The sequence below is a fragment of the Nelumbo nucifera genome, chromosome 6 (genome assembly GCF_055504915.1).
Source record: "Nelumbo nucifera cultivar China Antique chromosome 6, China Antique-T2T, whole genome shotgun sequence".
Lineage (NCBI taxonomy): Eukaryota > Viridiplantae > Streptophyta > Magnoliopsida > Proteales > Nelumbonaceae > Nelumbo > Nelumbo nucifera.
The window spans coordinates 14492674-14512228 of NC_142654.1; the positions used below are offsets into that span (position 1 = coordinate 14492674).

The 19555-nt window shown below is 36.4% G+C and overlaps 2 protein-coding genes across 14 annotated transcripts; both read left to right on the top strand.

Moving 5' to 3' along the window:
• Positions 1 to 371: 371 nt before the first annotated feature.
• Positions 372 to 19424, top strand: EMB2735 (embryo defective 2735). Of its 11 annotated transcripts, none has more exons than XR_016077631.1 (8): positions 373 to 520; positions 623 to 657; positions 2341 to 2516; positions 2599 to 2719; positions 5351 to 5517; positions 6237 to 6399; positions 15999 to 18460; positions 18708 to 19424. XR_016077631.1 is itself a non-coding variant. In XM_019196343.2 (7 exons), the coding sequence occupies exons 5-7, from the start codon at positions 5380 to 5382 to the stop codon at positions 16190 to 16192; spliced, it is 495 nt and encodes a 164-aa protein (XP_019051888.1). In that variant the 5' UTR covers positions 373 to 520; positions 623 to 657; positions 2407 to 2516; positions 2599 to 2719; positions 5351 to 5379; the 3' UTR covers positions 16193 to 18563. The 11 variants fall into 11 exon arrangements, 1 of the variants encoding a protein (XP_019051888.1); XR_016077629.1 differs by having other exon boundaries at positions 2407 to 2516; XR_016077636.1 differs by lacking the exon at positions 2599 to 2719 and having other exon boundaries at positions 372 to 520; positions 2407 to 2598.
• On the top strand, positions 16358 to 19424 carry LOC104589426 (pentatricopeptide repeat-containing protein At5g04780, mitochondrial). Of its 3 annotated transcripts, none has more exons than XM_010247763.3 (2): positions 16358 to 18460; positions 18708 to 19424. In XM_010247763.3, exon 1 carries the CDS (start codon positions 16358 to 16360, stop codon positions 18224 to 18226), a length of 1869 nt encoding a protein of 622 aa, XP_010246065.2. In that variant the 3' UTR covers positions 18227 to 18460; positions 18708 to 19424. The 3 variants fall into 3 exon arrangements, with proteins under 3 accessions (XP_010246065.2, XP_010246056.2, XP_019051886.1); XM_010247754.3 differs by having other exon boundaries at positions 16358 to 18345; XM_019196341.2 differs by having other exon boundaries at positions 16358 to 18345; positions 18843 to 19424.
• Positions 19425 to 19555: the final 131 nt, after the last annotated feature.

Below are 19555 nucleotides of genomic sequence, written 5' to 3' on the forward strand. Positions count from 1 at the left end.
AATTGGCCAATAATTAATAACCATCTATGCTTTTAGTTTTTATTTTTTTAATTGTAAAAAATTGTTTGCACATTTGATATGTTGCATGGTCTTATTATTGAGCCATCTCCAACTTTATTGGTATTTTAAACTTTAAAGGGCTCTCTCTTATATCCATTCTTTTAACAAGTATGAATAAATTGAGTTATTTATCCCAAAGAATAAGGTAGTACAGAACTAGTGTAAATTTCTGAAGTTAGATTTTTAATTGAAAATTATGTGCCTGTTTAGCAAGTCTTTTCTAGAAGATCTATTAGATCTATTGCCAAACGCAGCCTTAACTTTTTCCTTAATTTTTAATCTCTCAATTATTCATTAAAGAATTATTCAAAATTGTTTCATTGTCTTCGGGCCCTTTCTGCTAGTTAGTAATTACAACGTTTGGGTTTGGCAAACATTCGGAAAAGGGTCGCCCTTCACTCGATTTCGAGTTTTCGACTGAGAGAAACTCTGCCCCAGCGACTGAGAAGCATCGACACAGGCATGTTCTTCTCCTTTTCTTCTTCCAGTCTTCGGGTTTTTTTTTTTTTATGTCTTTTTCTTCTTCTCTTCATATGTACTAATCGAGATTTTTGTCTTGTAGGAGGCTAAATACTCTCTGTTCTTCGCCGTGTTCAGGTACAATCAGCTGCCGTTGCTCATCCTTTTTTTTTCAGTTTCAATTGATGTAGGGTTTTAAATGTCTATTTCTCCACGCCCAAATAGTTCCTAACGAATGTATATTTCAGGTTCATTTGCTTTACTGTTTTTTTAACCTGTGTTTCTTAACCTTGACGCTATTTGTTTGTTTGATTCATGCTTGTTCCCCGATTGGTTTATTTGTTTGTTTCTTAAATCCTGTCTTTCGTTTGAATTCAATCTGAATTCAGTCATTTGTCAACATAATGCCATCCACGGCCTAGAGGAGATGGGTACCAAAATGGCCTATCTGTTGTTGAGCCAGCGTTAGGCATGAATGTTGAAGAAATTTGAATCTGTCTCTATTCAAACCAGGTTAAGCATCTTGAACATATGCCGTTTCTTCCCTCATTTTCACCATTTAAGCCTGAGTGCCTGACATAGGCCAGCTCTAGGTAAAGGCCTAAAGTGTAAAGAATCATTCATGGCAAGGGCTAATAATTGCATTGTTTAGGCACATTCCATTTGACACAACCAATTCAGATCTCAGAAATCACATATTATAGGAAAATAAATAGAAAAAGAAAAAGAACAGACCAGGGGTCATAGATTCAATCATTGCTTCTATTATCTTTAAGCTCTTCTCTGCTTCTCAAATTGTGCATGAGTTAACTGTACATACATAATTCAAGGATGCTAAGCTGAAGGCAGCCTAACTTAAGAGGAAGAAAAACCAACTGACCTTATATATAATTATGTGGAGAAGGCCTAACTAGCTTGATGTGGTTATTTTTCCACTCAAGGGAACAAGGGAAAAATTCCAATACACAATCATGAGCTTTCTGCAAACTCAGTCATGAGGGCACTTATCCTCAAGGCAATAGCATATCTTGTTTTCATACATTCTGTTGAATACAATTATTTGATCTAGGAGTTATCTGCCTCTCATGTGCTCCTTAAAATGGAAATGGGGTGATGCAGGAGTTGCCAATTATTCAATTCTGGCAATTGCAATTGGCTGTCATTTAAGGAATTTAATTTGTCAAGAAAACCATATGATCAAGGCAATGTGGGAGATGATGTCTCCGTTTTAGTTACTCAAGTACAGGTGTATCTATTTACCCAACAAGCATTGTCTCATTAAAACCTTCCATGGCAGAGCATGTTCAAGCCAATAAAGTTATCTGATATGAGTCTTACGTTTATCAGGGTGCAATTAGAAAGTAGCTTCTAGAGTTATATTTGGATATATGGTTAGTCCTACTTAACGGGCATATGTTTGTTGGTAATATTTAATTTACCATTTCCTTTCTGGGGTGGTTTGGAAATAGGAGATAAATTTCTTAGTTATCTTTTCTCATTTTGCTTTAATTTTTTTTTTTTGGACAAATTTTTCATTTCCTTTTCGGTATTATAAAAAGGTTTTGAAAAGTACATGTTCTAGATGGCAATCCTGTTCTACTTGGAGGCATTTGATGGATTTTATTTTTTTTCACAGAATCAAAGAAATGGTATCTTCCCTTTAATTCTACAGTAGCAACTTTTTCCTTAGCTTTTATTTTATTGATTGATTGCATGCATCAAAATTAGGTGCGGTTTCCTGGTTAAGGATACTTATTTATTTTTATTATAATTAATAAATTCAATAAAATCTCTAAAGTATTTTCGATTGGTATATACAAGGTATTTGTTCGTGAGAGAGGTAGGTTGAGTTAGGGTTTGAACTGCTTGAAGTTTTCTTCTCCTCAGATCCTTTGTATTTTGTTTGAGATTTTCTTCTCAATCTTCACATCTGCCATTAAAGCAACCTTCAATGCTAAGTTTTTCACATCCGCCATTATTGCTGAATCAAGCTTCAGGTATTTTTCACCACTATTTGTTGTCACAATCCAAAGGGTAGGGAGATGACGACGACTGAGGTTCGAAGTCTCTTATTCACAGGTGATGGCAATTGATGTTCAACGGGCACTATTTTTTTCTTTCCATCAACTTTGTTTCCTTTTCCCCAACGCTTCAAGCACTGTGAGGGATATTTGCTCCATCTGTTGACTGCACACATAATGTAGGTTTTTCTCCGCTTCCTTCTGTGCAATAGTTTAATCTCTATCTTGTTTCCTCCGCTCCTTTCACTATGTCTTGCTTTGACATTTTGTTTTGAACCAGTGGAGAATTGATTCTGTTGTTTCAATCTGCACATGAATCTGACAAATTCAGTAATCAGAAATGTTTGTTTTGACTGGGATAGATAATCTAAGTTTAGAGGTTGGTTGCCCTTCACTATTCCCATTTCACTGTTACACACTCTGCTTAAAATAAAAAAGAAAATGGTTGTCACTAGGCCAAACTGATGGCACACAGAGCCCAAGAATCAAGCCATAGTTGTCAAGGCGATGCCTAGGCGGGCGCCTAGGCGACAAGGCGCCCTTGGAGGCTCGCCTCGCCTAATCGCCAAGCAGTTTTCTATAGTGTGTTATAAAAAACTTTTATATTCTTAATTTTTTGAGGTTATAATTATAAAATAGACATTTTTTAAACTAAAATATTCATTTTGTGTGTTTATATACTAATTTCTTTTTATTATTTTCTTATTTGTTAGGGTTTAATCAACACAAACATTGCTAAATGCTGTATTGAACCCTCAAAGACTTAAAAACCTGAACCAATAAGTAAGGAAGAACATAAAATGTTGTCCAATCAACACATTTTCTTCTTTTTCTTTACTAATTTTGTGTGTTTATTTTCTAATTTCTTCTTCTTAATCTTCTTCTTCCACATTTTCTTTTCTTCTTTTCCTGTAACAGAAATAGGGGTTCAGCCCCTATATTTTTGAATTTTCTTTTCTTTCTTATTTTTCTTCTCATGAATATGTTGGAATATGTTGATTTTCTATACTTTAACATGAAGTTTATACTTTTCTTATGAAAATTGTGGATATTTATTAAGGAAATATGATTATGGAACCTAGGGAACTACCCTAAGATACATGTTTTTACTTAAAAAAATACATCGCCTAGGCGACAAGGCGCCTCCCTGTCGCCTAGCCTTGCCTTGGCGCCTTGAAAACTATGAATCAAGCTTGGCCAGGCCAAGGCAGACTCTGAATTCAAGATGAGAAAACCATTATTGGTGGTATGAGGATCAAGATCCCCGGGGGGGGGGCAGTGGAGCTCAAAGATTAAGGCCTTTAAGCCTAATAGGAAGGGTTATGAGGGGCAATCATTTCTAGTTCTCAAGGCGTGCTTGTAGGAGGGAGACAAAATCCTTGATGGCATGCTAATGTAGGGGCTGGTAGATAGAACTTGGAAGACAAGGTCGATGAGTAGCTTTGCTTCAAAATCCAACAGGGTATAGTCTGAGTATTTGGGAAAATCCAGAGAACTACTAGAGAATAATAAAGAGAAGGAGAAATGATGTGTTTCTAACTTTCTCCAATACTAACAGAGGAGAAAAGAACAATTATGGAGGAGAGTAAAAGTTAACTTATTCATTCAATTCTGCTGTTCTGAATGGATTTACATGCATATGGAATTCCTCAGAGGTTTGACTAAGTAGAAACTTAGCAATTACTAAGATTGTAGCCGACTCCTAATTAGGATCCTATAAATTCCTAAGAGTAGAAACTCAGAAAATAGAAATACAGCAAAGTAGTAGTTGACTTAAACGAATAGTTTCCTAACAAAATAGGAAACTGTAAAGAAAACAACAGCTGGTTTAAAAAAAATAGAAATTATAAATTTAGAAAGCTGTCAGATTCTAAATCTGGGTGCTGCCAATTGTTCAGTCATATGTTTTAGTAACTTTGGGATGCTCAAATCTCTCTAAAAATTGATTTGCTGTATCCTCTATTGCTGTAGAGCACATCAGGACCATACTGGTCCCAACAGATACAAGATTGTAGCTTCTCTATAATCTGTTCATCCCTTTTCTTTTCTCTGAGTTAGGCATTTGGTCCTGTATAATTAGCTAGGTTTTTCCTTCTATCTTGGTTGGATTTTTTCCATATTTTGGTATTGTTTCTTTATTTCCTTTTAATAGCTTTGTGTGTTTGATATTCATGCTTTTCAATGTTTGACATAATGCTGGTTATATGGCACATGTATGCAGCTTATGTGTTCTCATTTCAGTTCTTTTATCATCTGTACATTCATTTGATCCATTCCTATTTGAAAATTCCCCGGATTTCTCAAACTTCTTCAGTCATTCTACTTGAACAGTTTCATTTTTTATCCTTTTCCTTTGTTTGGTTTCTATTTTCAGTTGCAAATGAAAATTCTGTTGGATGGGATTGGGAACTTGTTATGTTATTGTTTACTTTTGACTTTTGAGGACTGGTGGAGCATTCTAATTTTAGAGGGAGGGGGTTCATCGGTTTCTTTATTTTTTTTTAATTTCTTTCATTTGGATTAATGGCCTTTTCTTTTGACGAGTAAACAAGGATAAAACCATTATATTGCAGCATTTTGCTATAAAAAAAGTTAATTATATTAAGTTTGAGGCACCCATCTGGTTTTCTTTTCAATGGATAAGTTGAAAACTTGCAAGAAGGTTGCTTAATATGTCATTTTAAGATTCCCATTTTGTTGAAATTGATGAACTTTGTTTTGATGAGTAATGAAATGTACTAGCCTGAAAACTGGTTGAGCTTAACCTCTCTGAAAGTTCTGTAGAGTGTCTGACAAACTTCTTTTAACAGGTTTTTGTTCACAGAACTTGTGAAACAAAATGAAATTCAAGGTTGTATGGAGGAAAGTGCGTGATTATGTCCGCTATGATTTGAAGGAAATTGCTTTTCCTTCATCTTTGCCTGATCCGCCCCATATAAAAAAGAGGAGAAAATTGACATGGAATGAACGATTTCTTGTAAGTTGTTCATCTTCCTGGATTGGTAGTGTCCCTTGTTAGACTGTTGATCTATAATTACATATTATAATTTCCTGTGAATTTGGACTGTTTAAGTGTTTAATTGATAAGACACCTATTCAGTATAGTAAGACTCAGATGATCCTAACAAATTTGTAGGTTGACATTGTATTTCCAAATGCAGGTCCATACAATAACCTTCCTGCCAGGCCCAACATATATAATTCAATATTTAATTGTGAGGATGATTAGGTTTATCCAACTATGCTACCTGGGTACTTGTACAAGGGTGCATATCATGTTGCATACTTCTATTTTCAGTGTAGATTTCATATACAATACCATATCCAGCTGTGTCCTTGTGGTACCCAGGTAACATGGTTATCCAGTCAGTTTGAATTTGTGCTACTCTTTCATTTGACATGCAAGCTATCAATTGGGTGGACTTGGTTGATGGCAGATATACATATATTTGTTTGATGGCAGGGAACCATGCTATTTGCTTGAAAGTTTTCGATGTTCACACTTTACAGTATTCCTTATTTCTTCTTTCTCTTAATTTACAAATATAGCTTGTTTTATGGATACTTGCTCTCAAAAATTGTGGGGTGTTACATTCCATCAATTTTTTTTTTTTTTTTTTTCCAGATGACTCAGAATTCCTCTGCAAAAGTTTGGAATCCATTGGATAACATACTGTTTCTGAATTTCTTCTGCAGGTGTTGAAAGAGGCATCTAGACTTTATGCAGCAAGTTGGGTACGCGATATTGGTCCTGATCTTCGCCCAAATGATTACAGAAAAGATGAAAACAATGAAGTAAAAACCACTAGTGGAAATACACCAACCAAAGAAAAAGAACCCTCCACATTGGAGGACCTTGGTGGGCTTCTACTTCCTTTCTTCTCTTTTTTATAAATTTTACAATTTACCATTTATACTAGATTTTTCTAGTAAGCCATTTTTCTAACATTTTTTGTTAAGATAAGTCACTCTTCTTTCTGATGGATGTTGTTTGTGCATTCCCTAAGAATCATAAAATTACCTCTATCTAATGATATTTTTTTCGCTGCACTGTCTAATGATATTATTTCTTATGATTTTATTATTTGTCACTTGGTATGTGGTTTACCTGATTCCATCAAATGAAATCTCAAGTTGTGCCATGGACTGCAATCTAAAACAAATTGTTATTTGTTCTCTGCCAAGTATTATTGATCTAGAATTAAATTTATGAAAGGAGGTAACCTGTGCTTGAACACTTGTTAACTAGAAGATGATGATGGTGGAAGGAGAGATCACTTGGTGAACTAGAAGATGATGTGTAAACCCAAACTGGAAGGGGTTGGGGGAGTGTTGGGGTTAGGTCACCTTTTGGAGAGAAACATTGCTTTTCTGGCTGGGTAAGTGGCTGTAGAGATTTCCCTTGGAGCAAAACTGTCTTTTGGATTCAGTCATTTGAAGCAAGTACAAAAGGTATAGGAATGGGTGGGACACCAACTTGGCTCTATCTCAAACTTCTTCCCTCAGCCCTTGGAAATGTATTGTCTCTTACTGAGTATTTTTTTTCTCCCTTCTTGCGTTATAGTCTAGGTAATGGCAACTGAATTAAATTCTTGGCATACATTTGGCTTGGACAACAACCTCTTTGTTCCTCTTACCCTTCTCTTTAGGCTTACTCTTAATATGGATGCCACCATCTCCTTGGTTATCTGTAGAGGGGTGCATGGCCTCTCTTTTAATTTTAGTTTCTGCAGAGCCTTAACTGATGTTGAAGCCTGTGAGATTTCCTCTCTCCGTTCCTCCCTCTTCTGTTTTTCTCACCCCTCTGTTCCCTGACAAGAGAACAGAAGCTGGTGGCAGGTTCAGCTAACCCCTTCCCTCCTATTAAGAAAATTTGGCTTTCAGTGGCTGGTCCCTCCTAGAGTTCAAGGTTTAAAATGTCGGTGTCGATGGAAATGTCGCTTACCAAAATATAGGACATATGTCGGAAATGTCGAGGGGAAATATTGTAAAAATTAGAGACATTGTGGAAATATTATGAAATATGTGGAAATATGCAATGATATTTTGTGAAATGATAAAAGAAGCATTAATACATATTTCTAGACTATTATCTTATTCCCAACCATTATATAAAGCTAAGAAACAAAGATCAATAACAAATTAGTAAATGACGATTTACTGATTTATTATGCATTTTGATGTTTTTACAAGGTTATCTGATATTTTCTTTTCTTATTTTTAATTCTGATTTATTATAAATTCTAATATATTTATTTCACACTAGTAAATAGAAATACATTTATTCTGATTTTTTAAATATTAAAGTTATAATACATTATGTTTTATTATAAATTTAATAAACTGATTCTCCTTTTTGTAGTATTAAGATTATGATAAATTCTGATTTCTTATAAAACTTAATGAATTTATTATGATTTTTAATACTAAACTTATAATAAATTATGATTTAGTATAAAATTTAATAAATTTATTCTGATTTTTTATATTAAATGTAGAATATGATTTATTAAAAAAATTAATAAACATTTTCTGATTTTAATAAATATTTAAAAAAATACTAACTAATTAATATTTGATTACTTGAAAAATATTTTTGTTTTATATTATAAAGTAATTAATTTATTCTTTTGTTTTTATATCTTGTTAATTATTTTTTATAAATATTTTTTTTTGAAATATTAAATAGAATTTATTAATGGAATAATTTATATTAATATACTTATTATAATAATATAATATATTAATGTGCATTAGTTGACATCCTGTCGACATTATCAACATGCTGTCGACATAATAGGAAAAACTGCCTTTTTTTTGGTTATTTGGACGATTTGGTCGACATTTCCGAAATATAGGAAATGTCGACCAAAATAATGTAATTTTTATATTACCATCCATTTTCATGTCGGTGAGCCTCGACATCAACATTTGTCGGGCAACATTAGCGACATTTCGCGACATTTGAAACCATGCTAGAGTTAGCTTTTTTGTGTGGGAGGCTTCATGTGGTAGCATCAATACTTTTGACAGGATTTTGAGGAAAGGAAGGGGCAACTGTATGTTACTCCCCATGCTTGTTTTGTGTGTTTGAGGGAAGGGGAATCCTGTGGCCATCTTCTTATTAACTGTGAGGTAATCACAGCCTTTGGCAGTATTTCCTTGATATCTTCTATAACTGCAGCTTCTACTGGGCTCCCTCCAACTCAATGAATCACTTCCTCAATCAATGGTTGGGGTGCAAAATGGGTAAAATAGGAATTCTATTTGTGGGAAGGCTGTCATCCATGTTGTGTGGTGGTGTATTTGAGAGGAGCATAATAAAAGAATTTTTGAAGACAAATGCTCCTCTTTGGAAGATCTAAAAGGGAAAATTATTTTCCAAGTTAACTATTGGATGACAACTACAGAGCAGTTTAGATGCATCTCTTCAGAAGATTCAGAATTGGGGCAGGTTCTGAGTTCTTCATGCATGGCTTCTGCTCATAGTGCTTTATTGGCTCCAAGATCCCCAACTGAATACATTCTTTAGTTTGATGGCAGTTGTGTCAGTCTGTTGAGCCACAGGGGTCAGGCAGGTATTGGGGGGCAGAATTCTAAATTCTACTGGGGATTTGGTATGGGCCTTCAGTGGACCAATTAGAGGCAGAGGCTGTTGAAGCTGAGGTTCCTTGCTGGAGGGTCTGGGAACTGTGGTGTCTCTAACCATTTCTTCAGTGCTGGTGGAAAGAGATTCTATGATTGTTATCAGCTGGATGAAGGATTTATGTGATGGACCTTGGGGATTCACTCATCCGTTTAGTGAAATCATGGAAATCTTGTCTCGGATGACTTGTTATTTCAGGTGGATCCAGAGAGAGCTGAATAGTGTGGCAGATGCTCTAGCAAAATCTGGGGTGGGCAGGGATTCCTTATATATTGATTCTTTGTTACCTTTTTAAATGGTTTGGAGGACTTTTTGTTTTTTGGCTGATCTGGTGGGGTGTATTGATTATACATCTTGTAAATCCATACCTTTTTTTGTTTAATGAAAGTTACCTTTTCTGATATATATGAAGCACTTAACAATTGAAGCATGTAAAACTTTCTATCTATTTATATCTCCTAGTTGCATAACTTCAAGTAGATAGTGTGATAATAAACATCTTGCATTCCTAATCCTAGGAGAATGGCCCTCTGCCTTCATAAGGCCCTTTGAAGCTAGCTCAAACAAGTCAGTGTGGGGCAGCACCCTTGACCTAAATTTTTGGCCTATATATAAAGGGGTTGGTTTTAGGGGCGATAACTTGGTTTAATGGTAAAACCTTGGGCTGGCAACATGAGATTGCAGTTACGAGTCTGAGAGCAGCCACTTTGTGTTAAAGAAAAAAAAAACCAAAGGTTAGGACCATATCCAATCTACCTTTCCCAACCAACATTGGGTAATGACCTTTTTTGTATAAAGGGATTGGTTTTGTGGTTTTAGTCACAACTCATTCTATTTTAGCATCGGGGATCAGACATTAGTTCTACTTCTATCTCTATTCCTTCTTTAGTAGAAACTTTGCTATTTGAGATCCTATTGCTTCTTTAAGTTCTACCATTATTGGCTAACATATTATATAATATCGTTAACATGTGGGAAATAAATGGCCATATGATCAAAGTTGAATGGTGATAGATGAACGTGTGAGCCATACAGAAAAGCTGACAATGTGTTAAGTCCAAAAAATGAACCATTAACAGAACAGTGGTTCTGGTTCTGTGTGATTCAAAACACAATCACAACTATACATAGAAGAACACCTATGATGGTTCAAAACCAATATTTTCATTTTTATAAAGAGGTGGTATGGTTCTAGAACACAACCGGCCTTTTTTTGAATCATGAAGTGAGCACCACCAAAATTGGTTTGAAAGTTCTAGTCCAAGTAAATCTTGCTCGAAGAAATCCCAGTTCTCTCAGCTCGTAACAACTAATCAAATGGTTGAATTTCCTCATATTGGTGGTGGAGGTCCTATTGAATCTATTGGATTCATAAGTGAAACAAGTGACATTAAAAATACCTTTGACACACCAGACTCCCTCCTAGAGGCCTTTGATGGCAAACAATTCTTCCAACAACTCTCTTGTCTCCCTATATGAAATTAAACCATAAACATTTGTTACCACCCACACAAAGTTATTTATGTTTCTTGATTTCACCAAGCATAGATATCTCCCTATCAGTTCCTTGATATCCTCAAAGACTTGCATGTTCCACATACATATGATTCCTCTTGATGCTCTCCAAGATGGTAAACTTGCCCAGACAACATTTCTTGCAGTTAAAAAACTTCTTATCCATTGGCTTTTCACCTCAAACAATTTTGATTCTTATATTTACACTATCCAGTTTGACCCTTTCAAAGAATTTTTAACAGTCTGTCTTTTCCCAGCACTTCCTAAGCCTTGTAATATTCCAACTCATATTTCTTATCTCTTTTTGTGCAGCCCCTTGTTTACCTACCCTCTTCCTTCCTTCCGCTTTTTCCTTGTCATATACAATATCACATTTCAGCTTCTCTAATTCACTCCTATTCTTCTATTGCTTGGTTTCAGCCCCATCTCCTTTTCTAGAATACACCTTCAATTTCTGTGTCTCTTTTATTTCCATCATGTTAAGGTTCAAAATATTGGAAACACAAAGTGTATCGGAAAGACAAATAGGATAGTGGTTTGATGTTTATTTTGTATTCCCTATTGTATAACCTTTGGTTGTACATGGGTTTCCCTTTCCTTTTTTAACAAATCAATACTTTACCTCTTCTCAAAAAAAAGGCAATTTTAAGAGACATATTGGGATATGCTTTGGATACGCATAGATACAAATGAAAAACCAAGATACACGTGGATACGCTTTGAAACTCAAATACATCCTAAAAAATATATGACCATACATAAGTTATTTAAACATAAAAACCTTACTCTAATGGTTTATATGAAGTGTGAGAGATCAGGACACAATCTGTTGAAAAATGACAGAAAAACTAAAATGTGTACATATATACCTTGATTTTCAGAAAATCAATATAATTAGTCTTAATATTTGTTAATATATAAATTTTAATAATTAGTTTTAGCATTTAATGACAAACACCTAGGGGTGGACATCCCAGCCCAACTCAGAAATTCCAGGTTTGGGCCTAAGTTTTGTATTCAAGCTTGGCCCAATGAAATTATGTGCATATTATATATAATATTTTATATTATATAATGTATCAAAAACATGTGCATATTATATGCCATTTTATATAAAATGTTATATATGTAATATTTTATATATAAAAGACTTAGGCCTGACCCAATCCATAATCAGTTAATCACCCCTATAAACATCCACTAAAAAGAAAAAGTTTATTTAAAGACCAAAATGTGTAAAATTTAAACAACAAATAGGTTTAGGCATAGTGGTGGTTTCATGGTTATTACAAACTAGTGATCAAGATTAAAACCTTATTATAACCTACTTTAGTTTTTACTCCCAAATCTATGTGCATTAGGTGTTAGAATGGTGTGCCAAATTTAAAATTCAAATTCAAAACTTGCCTTAAAGATTAGTAATTAATAATGAGAAGGATTATCAATAAAAGAAACATTAATGAGAAAGGGAGTAATTAATGAGAGAAAGAGAGGGAAAGTAATTAATTAGAAGGATTAGCAATAAAAGAAAGATAAACGATAGAGGGAGGAATTAAAGTAATTAATGAGAGAGTGAGAGAGTAATTAATTAGAACGATTAGCAATAAAAGAAAGGGGAGTTAGTAATTTGTAATGTATTGGCTCGTACTGGGTCCATATCGTCCAATATAAACCCTAAATGGTTCAATACGAGCCTGTATCATCCCAATACAGATGAAAAGAAATGGAATGATTGCTTTCTATGCGTTCCGTGTATCAGGCCTTTATTAGAACAATACAATACGTATCGGCCAATATGGGCCGATATATTGCGAAATTTTAAACCTTGTCCTGTTCTATTCACAAACATCTTCACGGCTTCATCTGATCATCTACGAACTTCATGTTAGACAGTGTATGCCCTTAGCTCTAATCAGAATGATGTACATTATGACATTTAATGTAAATGAATAAAGTACATATTTGATTCATGTTATTATGGTGTGTTTCTGTGTAATACCCTTAAACTAGACATCTATGAGACTCGTGTTAGTTTAGAATCTTCATAGTCGTTGGATAGATCTGGGGAGATTTATCTTGCCAAGGCTAATACTGATGTGCCGCCAAGTTGGTTGGGGTGGCTTGTCTCAGCTGCCAGGGTGAGACCTAAGGTACATGCAGTGTGGGTTTTCTTAAAACCTTGAACCGGACCAAAATTCCAGTATTGCCCTAGACCTTAGAGATAGATGGGCAAAACTGGAATGTTACACCTGACCCCTAGATTCGATTATGATACTACACTAGGTGTCGGATTGGGCTGTCTTTGATATGCCAATCAGTGAGATCCTTAGAGGGGGTCAAAAAACATGGGTATGTTGGGACAGTCCGAGAATTCATCTAAGTGGGTGATCATAGTGACAGGATCAACCCCTTTGTTGGACAAAGTAAATGATCGGGGAGGCACTCTCTTTGATGGAAACCTAAACTGCCGGCAGTTGATTTCAACTGTTGAAATTTGTTTGCAACACTGTTCCTTGCAGCCGGTTTTAATTCCCGGGATCCATGTGAGTAGAGAGTGCAACACTGTTCCTTGCAGCCGAGGGAGAGGTCCTCTCTTGTTAGGTAGTGTTTGATCATTATGGGTTGAGAGGTTAAGTGTAAAACCATTGAGGGTAATACCTGATGGGCTAATCTTACATTTGCCCACAGTCATTGGGTTTTTATAAGGTGGCTTGACCCAATGACCATTTAGTGTAAATGTTGGGTCCATTAAGAGCCCATGTGATGGACTTAGGGGTTCACTGTCTCCTACAATGAATTCGGTCAGGCCTTGTAACAAAGGCTGGGTTGAACCCATGTGGCTGATGTGTAGATCAATGTTTGGTTCCCACACCATACAAGGATAGCCAACTGAACAGTAGATTAAAAGGTTAAGTGAGCACAAAGACTTAATGGGCCTAAAGCTCAATTCGAACTGGCTTAATAAGATTAATTAAATGAGGGCGGTTCTGGGATTTGGATCAACAGATAGGATAAGGGATTATCCCTATCCACTTAAAGAGTCCAGATCCAAATAAAGATTTTGATCAGGAAACTCCTAATTTGATTAGGAAGGCTAATCTTTATCTGCAGATAAGATAATGGATTATCCTTATCTCTTAAAGAGAGTCCAGATCCAAATATATGATTTAGATTAGGAAACTCCTAATAGGATTAGGAGAACCTCTCTTTAAGGCTATAAATAGGAGAGCAAGGCGAACCTAAAAAGACACAACAGATACAACAGATAGTTTGCTGAATTAAGAGAGAAGACAATATACAGTTCGACTGCTTCTATCTTCTTCTCGTGTTCCTGCTCTTGCCGCCCTACCCAGTTCGATCTCCACCAGTGGGAGTGATCAAGAACAGTTCTTGATATTACCTTTTGCTAGAAGAGGCAATTTAAAGTCGTGCTCACCAACCCTCCATCATATTCTTGCTGAAGAATCGTCCTGCTGATTCTGTTTCACCTCATACCGTGTCATCTTCGGTGGAAGCAGTCTTTGGTTTTCTCCTTGGGCATGAACACCTTCATTGGGGGTTTACTATTATTCCGTATCAGGTATATCCCTCTACTCCCTTTTGGTTTCAGATCTGGTCCGGTTTGGTTTCAAGATTGATCATTGAAAATGCAGTTTTCTAAAATAGGGAATGCGATTCCCACATGGGAGAGAGAGAAATTTTTGAAATTTCGCCCAACCTTCCTGCAGGGTTCGGCCATCCATATGATGGATCTCTCATCCCTTCACTTCATAGGTTCATTGTTAGCACAAGTTCATTTGTAGTCATGAAGGTGTGTAATACTCCACAAGGATTTGTTATCATTTCACTCACAACCAATTCCCCCAAGTACTGCTGAATCAGATCTCATATTCTCTCTTCCCTAGCCATGTCCCTTGCCTCACCAGCCAAATCCTGTCTAGACTCTTAAGTCTTTACCCTTTCCCCCCTCTTGCTCAGATTCAATTCATATGACATGTTGTGGTGGTGGGAGACTTATGAGGGGAACGGGGAAAGCTCACCTACAGGATCCAACTTGCAAAATCTTACATGGTTGTGATTATATTCACACAGTTTGAGCCATCATGCAATATATTTTCATGGTTCTATTTTTTTAATGGTTCTTCTATGGTTGAGCAATAATTCCATCATTGATTCACTGCTATGATATTTTGGAATTTGGAATTTACTTTTTTGAGTTGTTATGGGAATGGTCTTAAGTGGTACAGACAGATACACATAAAGAAGTGAGCATGGAATGGAAACCTCTGGAGCCACCAAATAAACTAAAGCTAAACTTTGATGGCAGCTCCTTTGGCAATCCAGAGAGGGAAGGTATAGGGGGAGTCTTTAGAAACCATCAAGGAGTTATAGTGGCTTTGTTCTTGGGACCAATTTGATTTGGAGACTCAGTTAAAGTTGAGATCATGGCTCTCTTACAAGCACTGAAACTAGCAGTACAGCTAGGATTAGAGAGTTGGAAGTAGGAAACTCTTTATTGGTTATTTCTGAAATCAACTCAACCCCTTGGAACACTAAGTTAGGGAAATTGACTTTCTTACGAAGAGCTTTAACACCAAGTTAAAGGACAGAAAATGGACTGGCAGATGTCCTAGAAAAAGAGGGAGCTGATAGATCTACTTTATTTTGGGAAATGTTGTAATCTGTTAGTGGGAAAACAGGGGGCTGACAAACGTAAGTTTTTGGGGCGAGCTGTATTCTGATGTATTCTGGGTTGCTGAGTGGATGAAACACTTGTATTTTATCTCTGACATTAATAAAGGAAATTTATCTTGCTGATCAAAACAGAAAAAAATTTAGTACAATGTCTGAATAGCTATTAAATATAATGTAAAGACTGAATTGGTTACATCAACTTGATTGCCATAGAAATAAAATGTCATTACTATAACAATGATCTTAATACCATAATGGAACATCAAACTCCTGATATTCTACTTATGGAACTGTGAAGTCCTTACAGAAAGAACATGAAAATGTACTTTATCAATTACAGTTTATAAGATTTCATTAATGAAAGGGTGAAAACTCCTCTTTTCAAAAAAGTTTGAAAGCTCACTTCATGCTTAGATAATCCTATTGTTATTGTTTTGAGTCCAACTAGTATTGCTTGAAAATAATTTAGTAATAGAGAGATCGTTGCCTCTCTCAGTCTCTCTTTTTCTTTTCTTTTTTTTTTTTTGTTGAATGTTAAGCTTATATTATTGGGTTGACTGATGTTGGTTCAATATCTTTGATGAACTGGACTTAATAAACAGCGGTGGCTGCTAGAGGTGGAATGGAGACTCTAAGGCCTGCTTTACACCGGGTGTATATGACAAAAGCATCTGCTTACAGAGATGCCCTCAAGAACTTCATACTAGGGTATCAAGAAGGAGTCCAGGAAGTCATGGAAAGGAAGGAAGATTCTAAATCTCAAGAGCCTGAAGATGCACTGAAGAGGTCCAATTGATCCTTTTCTCACAAAATTTTTAAGTTATTTTCAAGGGGGAAAAGCGATGCATAGAGCAGTTTGCCAACTGTAAAATCACTGTATAGTTTTGTCATTTTCTATTGGCAGTTTGTAATAAAATTTACTTTAATTGTAAGTTCAACTTTGAGGGCTCAGTAACATAATATGAGAACTCCACTGTGGAGATTTTGGGATTTCAGTAATTATTTTAGTTTCAATTCAAGATGCTTATCAGTTATGGCCAGTTGTCCATCTGAGGCACCAAACTTCAAAAGTCATATATGGTGTGGTGCCATTATGACTGAAGTATTGGATTTACAGGAACTATTGCTGAGCTGTGTGAAGAACAAATCAGCCAGGAATGGGAAAATCTGCCACGGAAAAGTCATCCACTATGGTCTTCAACGAGATGTTCTAACATCAAATATTCTCATTAATATGTACTCCAAATGTGGTCTTGTTGATTTTGCACGCAATGTTTTTGATAGAATGCCTGAGCGAAGCATTGTCTCGTGGAATACTATAATTGGTGCATATACTCAACTTGGAGAGGAAGAAGAAGCATTGAAGCTTTTTATGCAGATGCAAAGAGAAGGGACCACACCAAGCGTATTTACCCTTTCTAGTATTCTTTGTGCTTGTGCTACAAAACTGGCAATCTGCGAAACGAAGCAACTACATGCATTAGCTCTTAAATCTGCATTGATTGCCAATGTTTTTGTAGGGACGGCTGTGCTTGATGTCTATGCAAAGTGCAAATTGATTAAAGATGCATGCAATGTGTTTGATGGCATGCCTGAACGAAGTGCTGTCACGTGGAGTTCGATGGTTGCAGGGTATGTTCAAAACAATCTTTATGAAGAGGCTTTGGTTTTGTTTCATAGAGCTCAAAAGATGGGTATGGAACAGTCTCAGTTTACACTCTCTGCTGCTCTCAGTGCATGTGCAAGCTTGGCATCAGTTATTGAAGGCACCCAGGTGCATGCAGTGATCATAAGAATTGGTTTTGTTTCGAATATTTTTGTGGCTGCATCTCTGATAAATATGTATGCAAAGTGTGGAAGCATTGAAGAAGCTTACTTTATATTTTCAGGTGTTGATGTGAAGAATGTTGTTGTATGGAATGCAATGATCTCGGGGTTTGCTAGACATGCTCAATTAATGGAAGCTATGATATTATTTGAGAAAATGCACCAGATGGGTGCATATCCAAATGAAATTACTTATGTTTCAATATTATCTGCCTGTAGTCATGTGGGCTTGGTTGAACAAGGACGAACATACTTTGATTTGATGATGAGAGATAAAAATGTAGAACCCAATGTCCTTCACTACTCATGCATGGTTGATCTTCTTGGTAGGGCTGGGCTGATTCATGAATCCTGGGACTTGATCAAAAGTATGCCATTTGATGCCACTGCCTCTATGTGGGGTTCCTTGTTGGCCTCTTGCAGGAACCGTGGGAACTTTGAACTGGCCCAGATTGCAGCAGAACGTTTGTTTGAGATTGAGCCCCAGAATGCTGGAAACCATGTTTTACTTTCAAACACGTTTGCAGCAAATAAAAGGTGGGAGGAAGTTGCAAGGACAAGGAAGCATCTGAAGGACAGTGGGATAAAAAAGGAGATGGGGAAGAGTTGGATTGAAGTTAAGGATAAGGTTCACACATTTATTGTTGGAGAGGGAAGCCATCCAAGAATTGCTGAAATTTATGCTAAATTGGAGGACTTGGCTGATGATATGAAGAAGCTGGATTACAAGATTGAGATGGCACATGACCTACATGATGTGGAGGAAGATCAAAAGGAAGATCTCTTGAAGCACCACAGTGAAAAATTGGCTCTTGCTTTTGGCCTCATTATCTTACCACCTGGTGCACATATCAGAATCAAGAAGAACCTCCGCATCTGCGGAGATTGCCACTCTTTCATGAAGCTAGCATCGAGGATAACAAGGAGGAATATTATTGTAAGGGACACCAACCGATTTCACCATTTCAGTGGTGGATCTTGTTCCTGTAGGGACTTTTGGTGATCTGTTCCTTCTAGTTTATGCTCCTTCCTGTTGTTGAATACTGCATTGCTGGCCTAGGATGCAACATTTGCTGTGCATAGTGGTCTTTGATTTATGCTTCTCAATCACTAGGCGTCAAGGTGCATTTTCCATGATCTCTAGTCCACATCTTTTACTGAATGATAGATGGGTCCTGCAAAAAGCACCGAGATTTGCTTCCTGTTATGGATAACCCATATCTCTATCAAATAAGAGGTGGGTCATTTGTATCCTAAGAGGTGGCAGACTCTCTTAGTGCTGAATAACTATACAGTTTTCCATATTTATATAACCAATGATAATTCAGATAGTTTCCCTATATTTAATATCCTTCATCTTCCTTTTTGCTTTTTGAATCTTGATTTGTCTTAAATCTCCTCCATATGGCCATTTCAGTACAGTGCTTCATGTTTTCTCCAGAAGAAAATAAGTCCCAAAAAGTAATCTTTTTCTTCATTGGCAGGTGAATGGAGCTAGGTTGACTGAGGCTCCAAAAGTAAAGCTTAATTGTAATAAAAGTGGAGTGGGAGAGAGAACCTTACTAGATGTTTCCACATTCATACTGTACTAAGACATGAATAATTGGTTATCCTTACAGGACAAACCCCATTATACATCCATACAGGTGGGAGCTGCCGAGCTGCTCAACTACGTGATTGGTCACTAACATGAGGCCAATGATAAACAGCTCATATCTGGGGGCCCACCCAAGTGGCAAAGCTGGCTGAGCCACTAAACATTGGATTCATGGCCGAGGTCAATGGTTATCTTTCACTTCCTAGTCTTCATGGGCCCCTCTGGTCGCGTGACTAAAGTTGACTACATAGTCACAGATTGCCTACATTGGTGGCCAATGGCATCAATCTCTCTCTCCAAATTCATTGCATAGAAACGAAATGCACGGCCTTTTATTGTGCTGGTAACTCCACTTCCACCACCTCCCTGGACCTCCATCCAGCTATCCTCACTTTTCCTTCTCTACCTACCCTTCTCACTAATTGCTGATTCTGTTTTATTTACTTCAGGTGTTTGCCGAAAGCATTATTTTATATTTTATGAACTAATTTTTTTTATTTTTGAGAAAAAAATGAGAACGAACTACTCATTCTCAGTTACTTGGTGCATATTATTTTATAGATCAACCCATGGGAACCAGAACCTAAAAGGCTGCAATTCTTCAGTTAATTTAGTGTGCTCATATTTAGTTCATTATCCATTTGCAGCAATCCAAGTAGAAACTTTTGATCTGACCAGTGGGTGACATTGCTGATTGAACCATTTAATTCAAACAATTATTTGGTCCCTATTGAT

What these genes read in the sequence shown, in the direction of transcription:
- EMB2735 (XM_019196343.2), top strand. Translation starts at nt 5,380, where the DNA reads ATGAAATTCAAGGTTGTATGGAGGAAAGTGCGTGATTATGTCCGCTAT. An exon ending in CATGGAATGAACGATTTCTT is followed by an intron (nt 5,518 to 6,236) that starts GTAAGTTGTTCA and finishes TTTCTTCTGCAG; the next exon opens with GTGTTGAAAGAGGCATCTAG. An exon ending in CTCCACATTGGAGGACCTTG is followed by an intron (nt 6,400 to 15,998) that starts GTGGGCTTCTAC and finishes CTTAATAAACAG; the next exon opens with CGGTGGCTGCTAGAGGTGGA.
- LOC104589426 (XM_010247763.3), top strand. Translation starts at nt 16,358, where the DNA reads ATGAGAACTCCACTGTGGAGATTTTGGGATTTCAGTAATTATTTTAGT.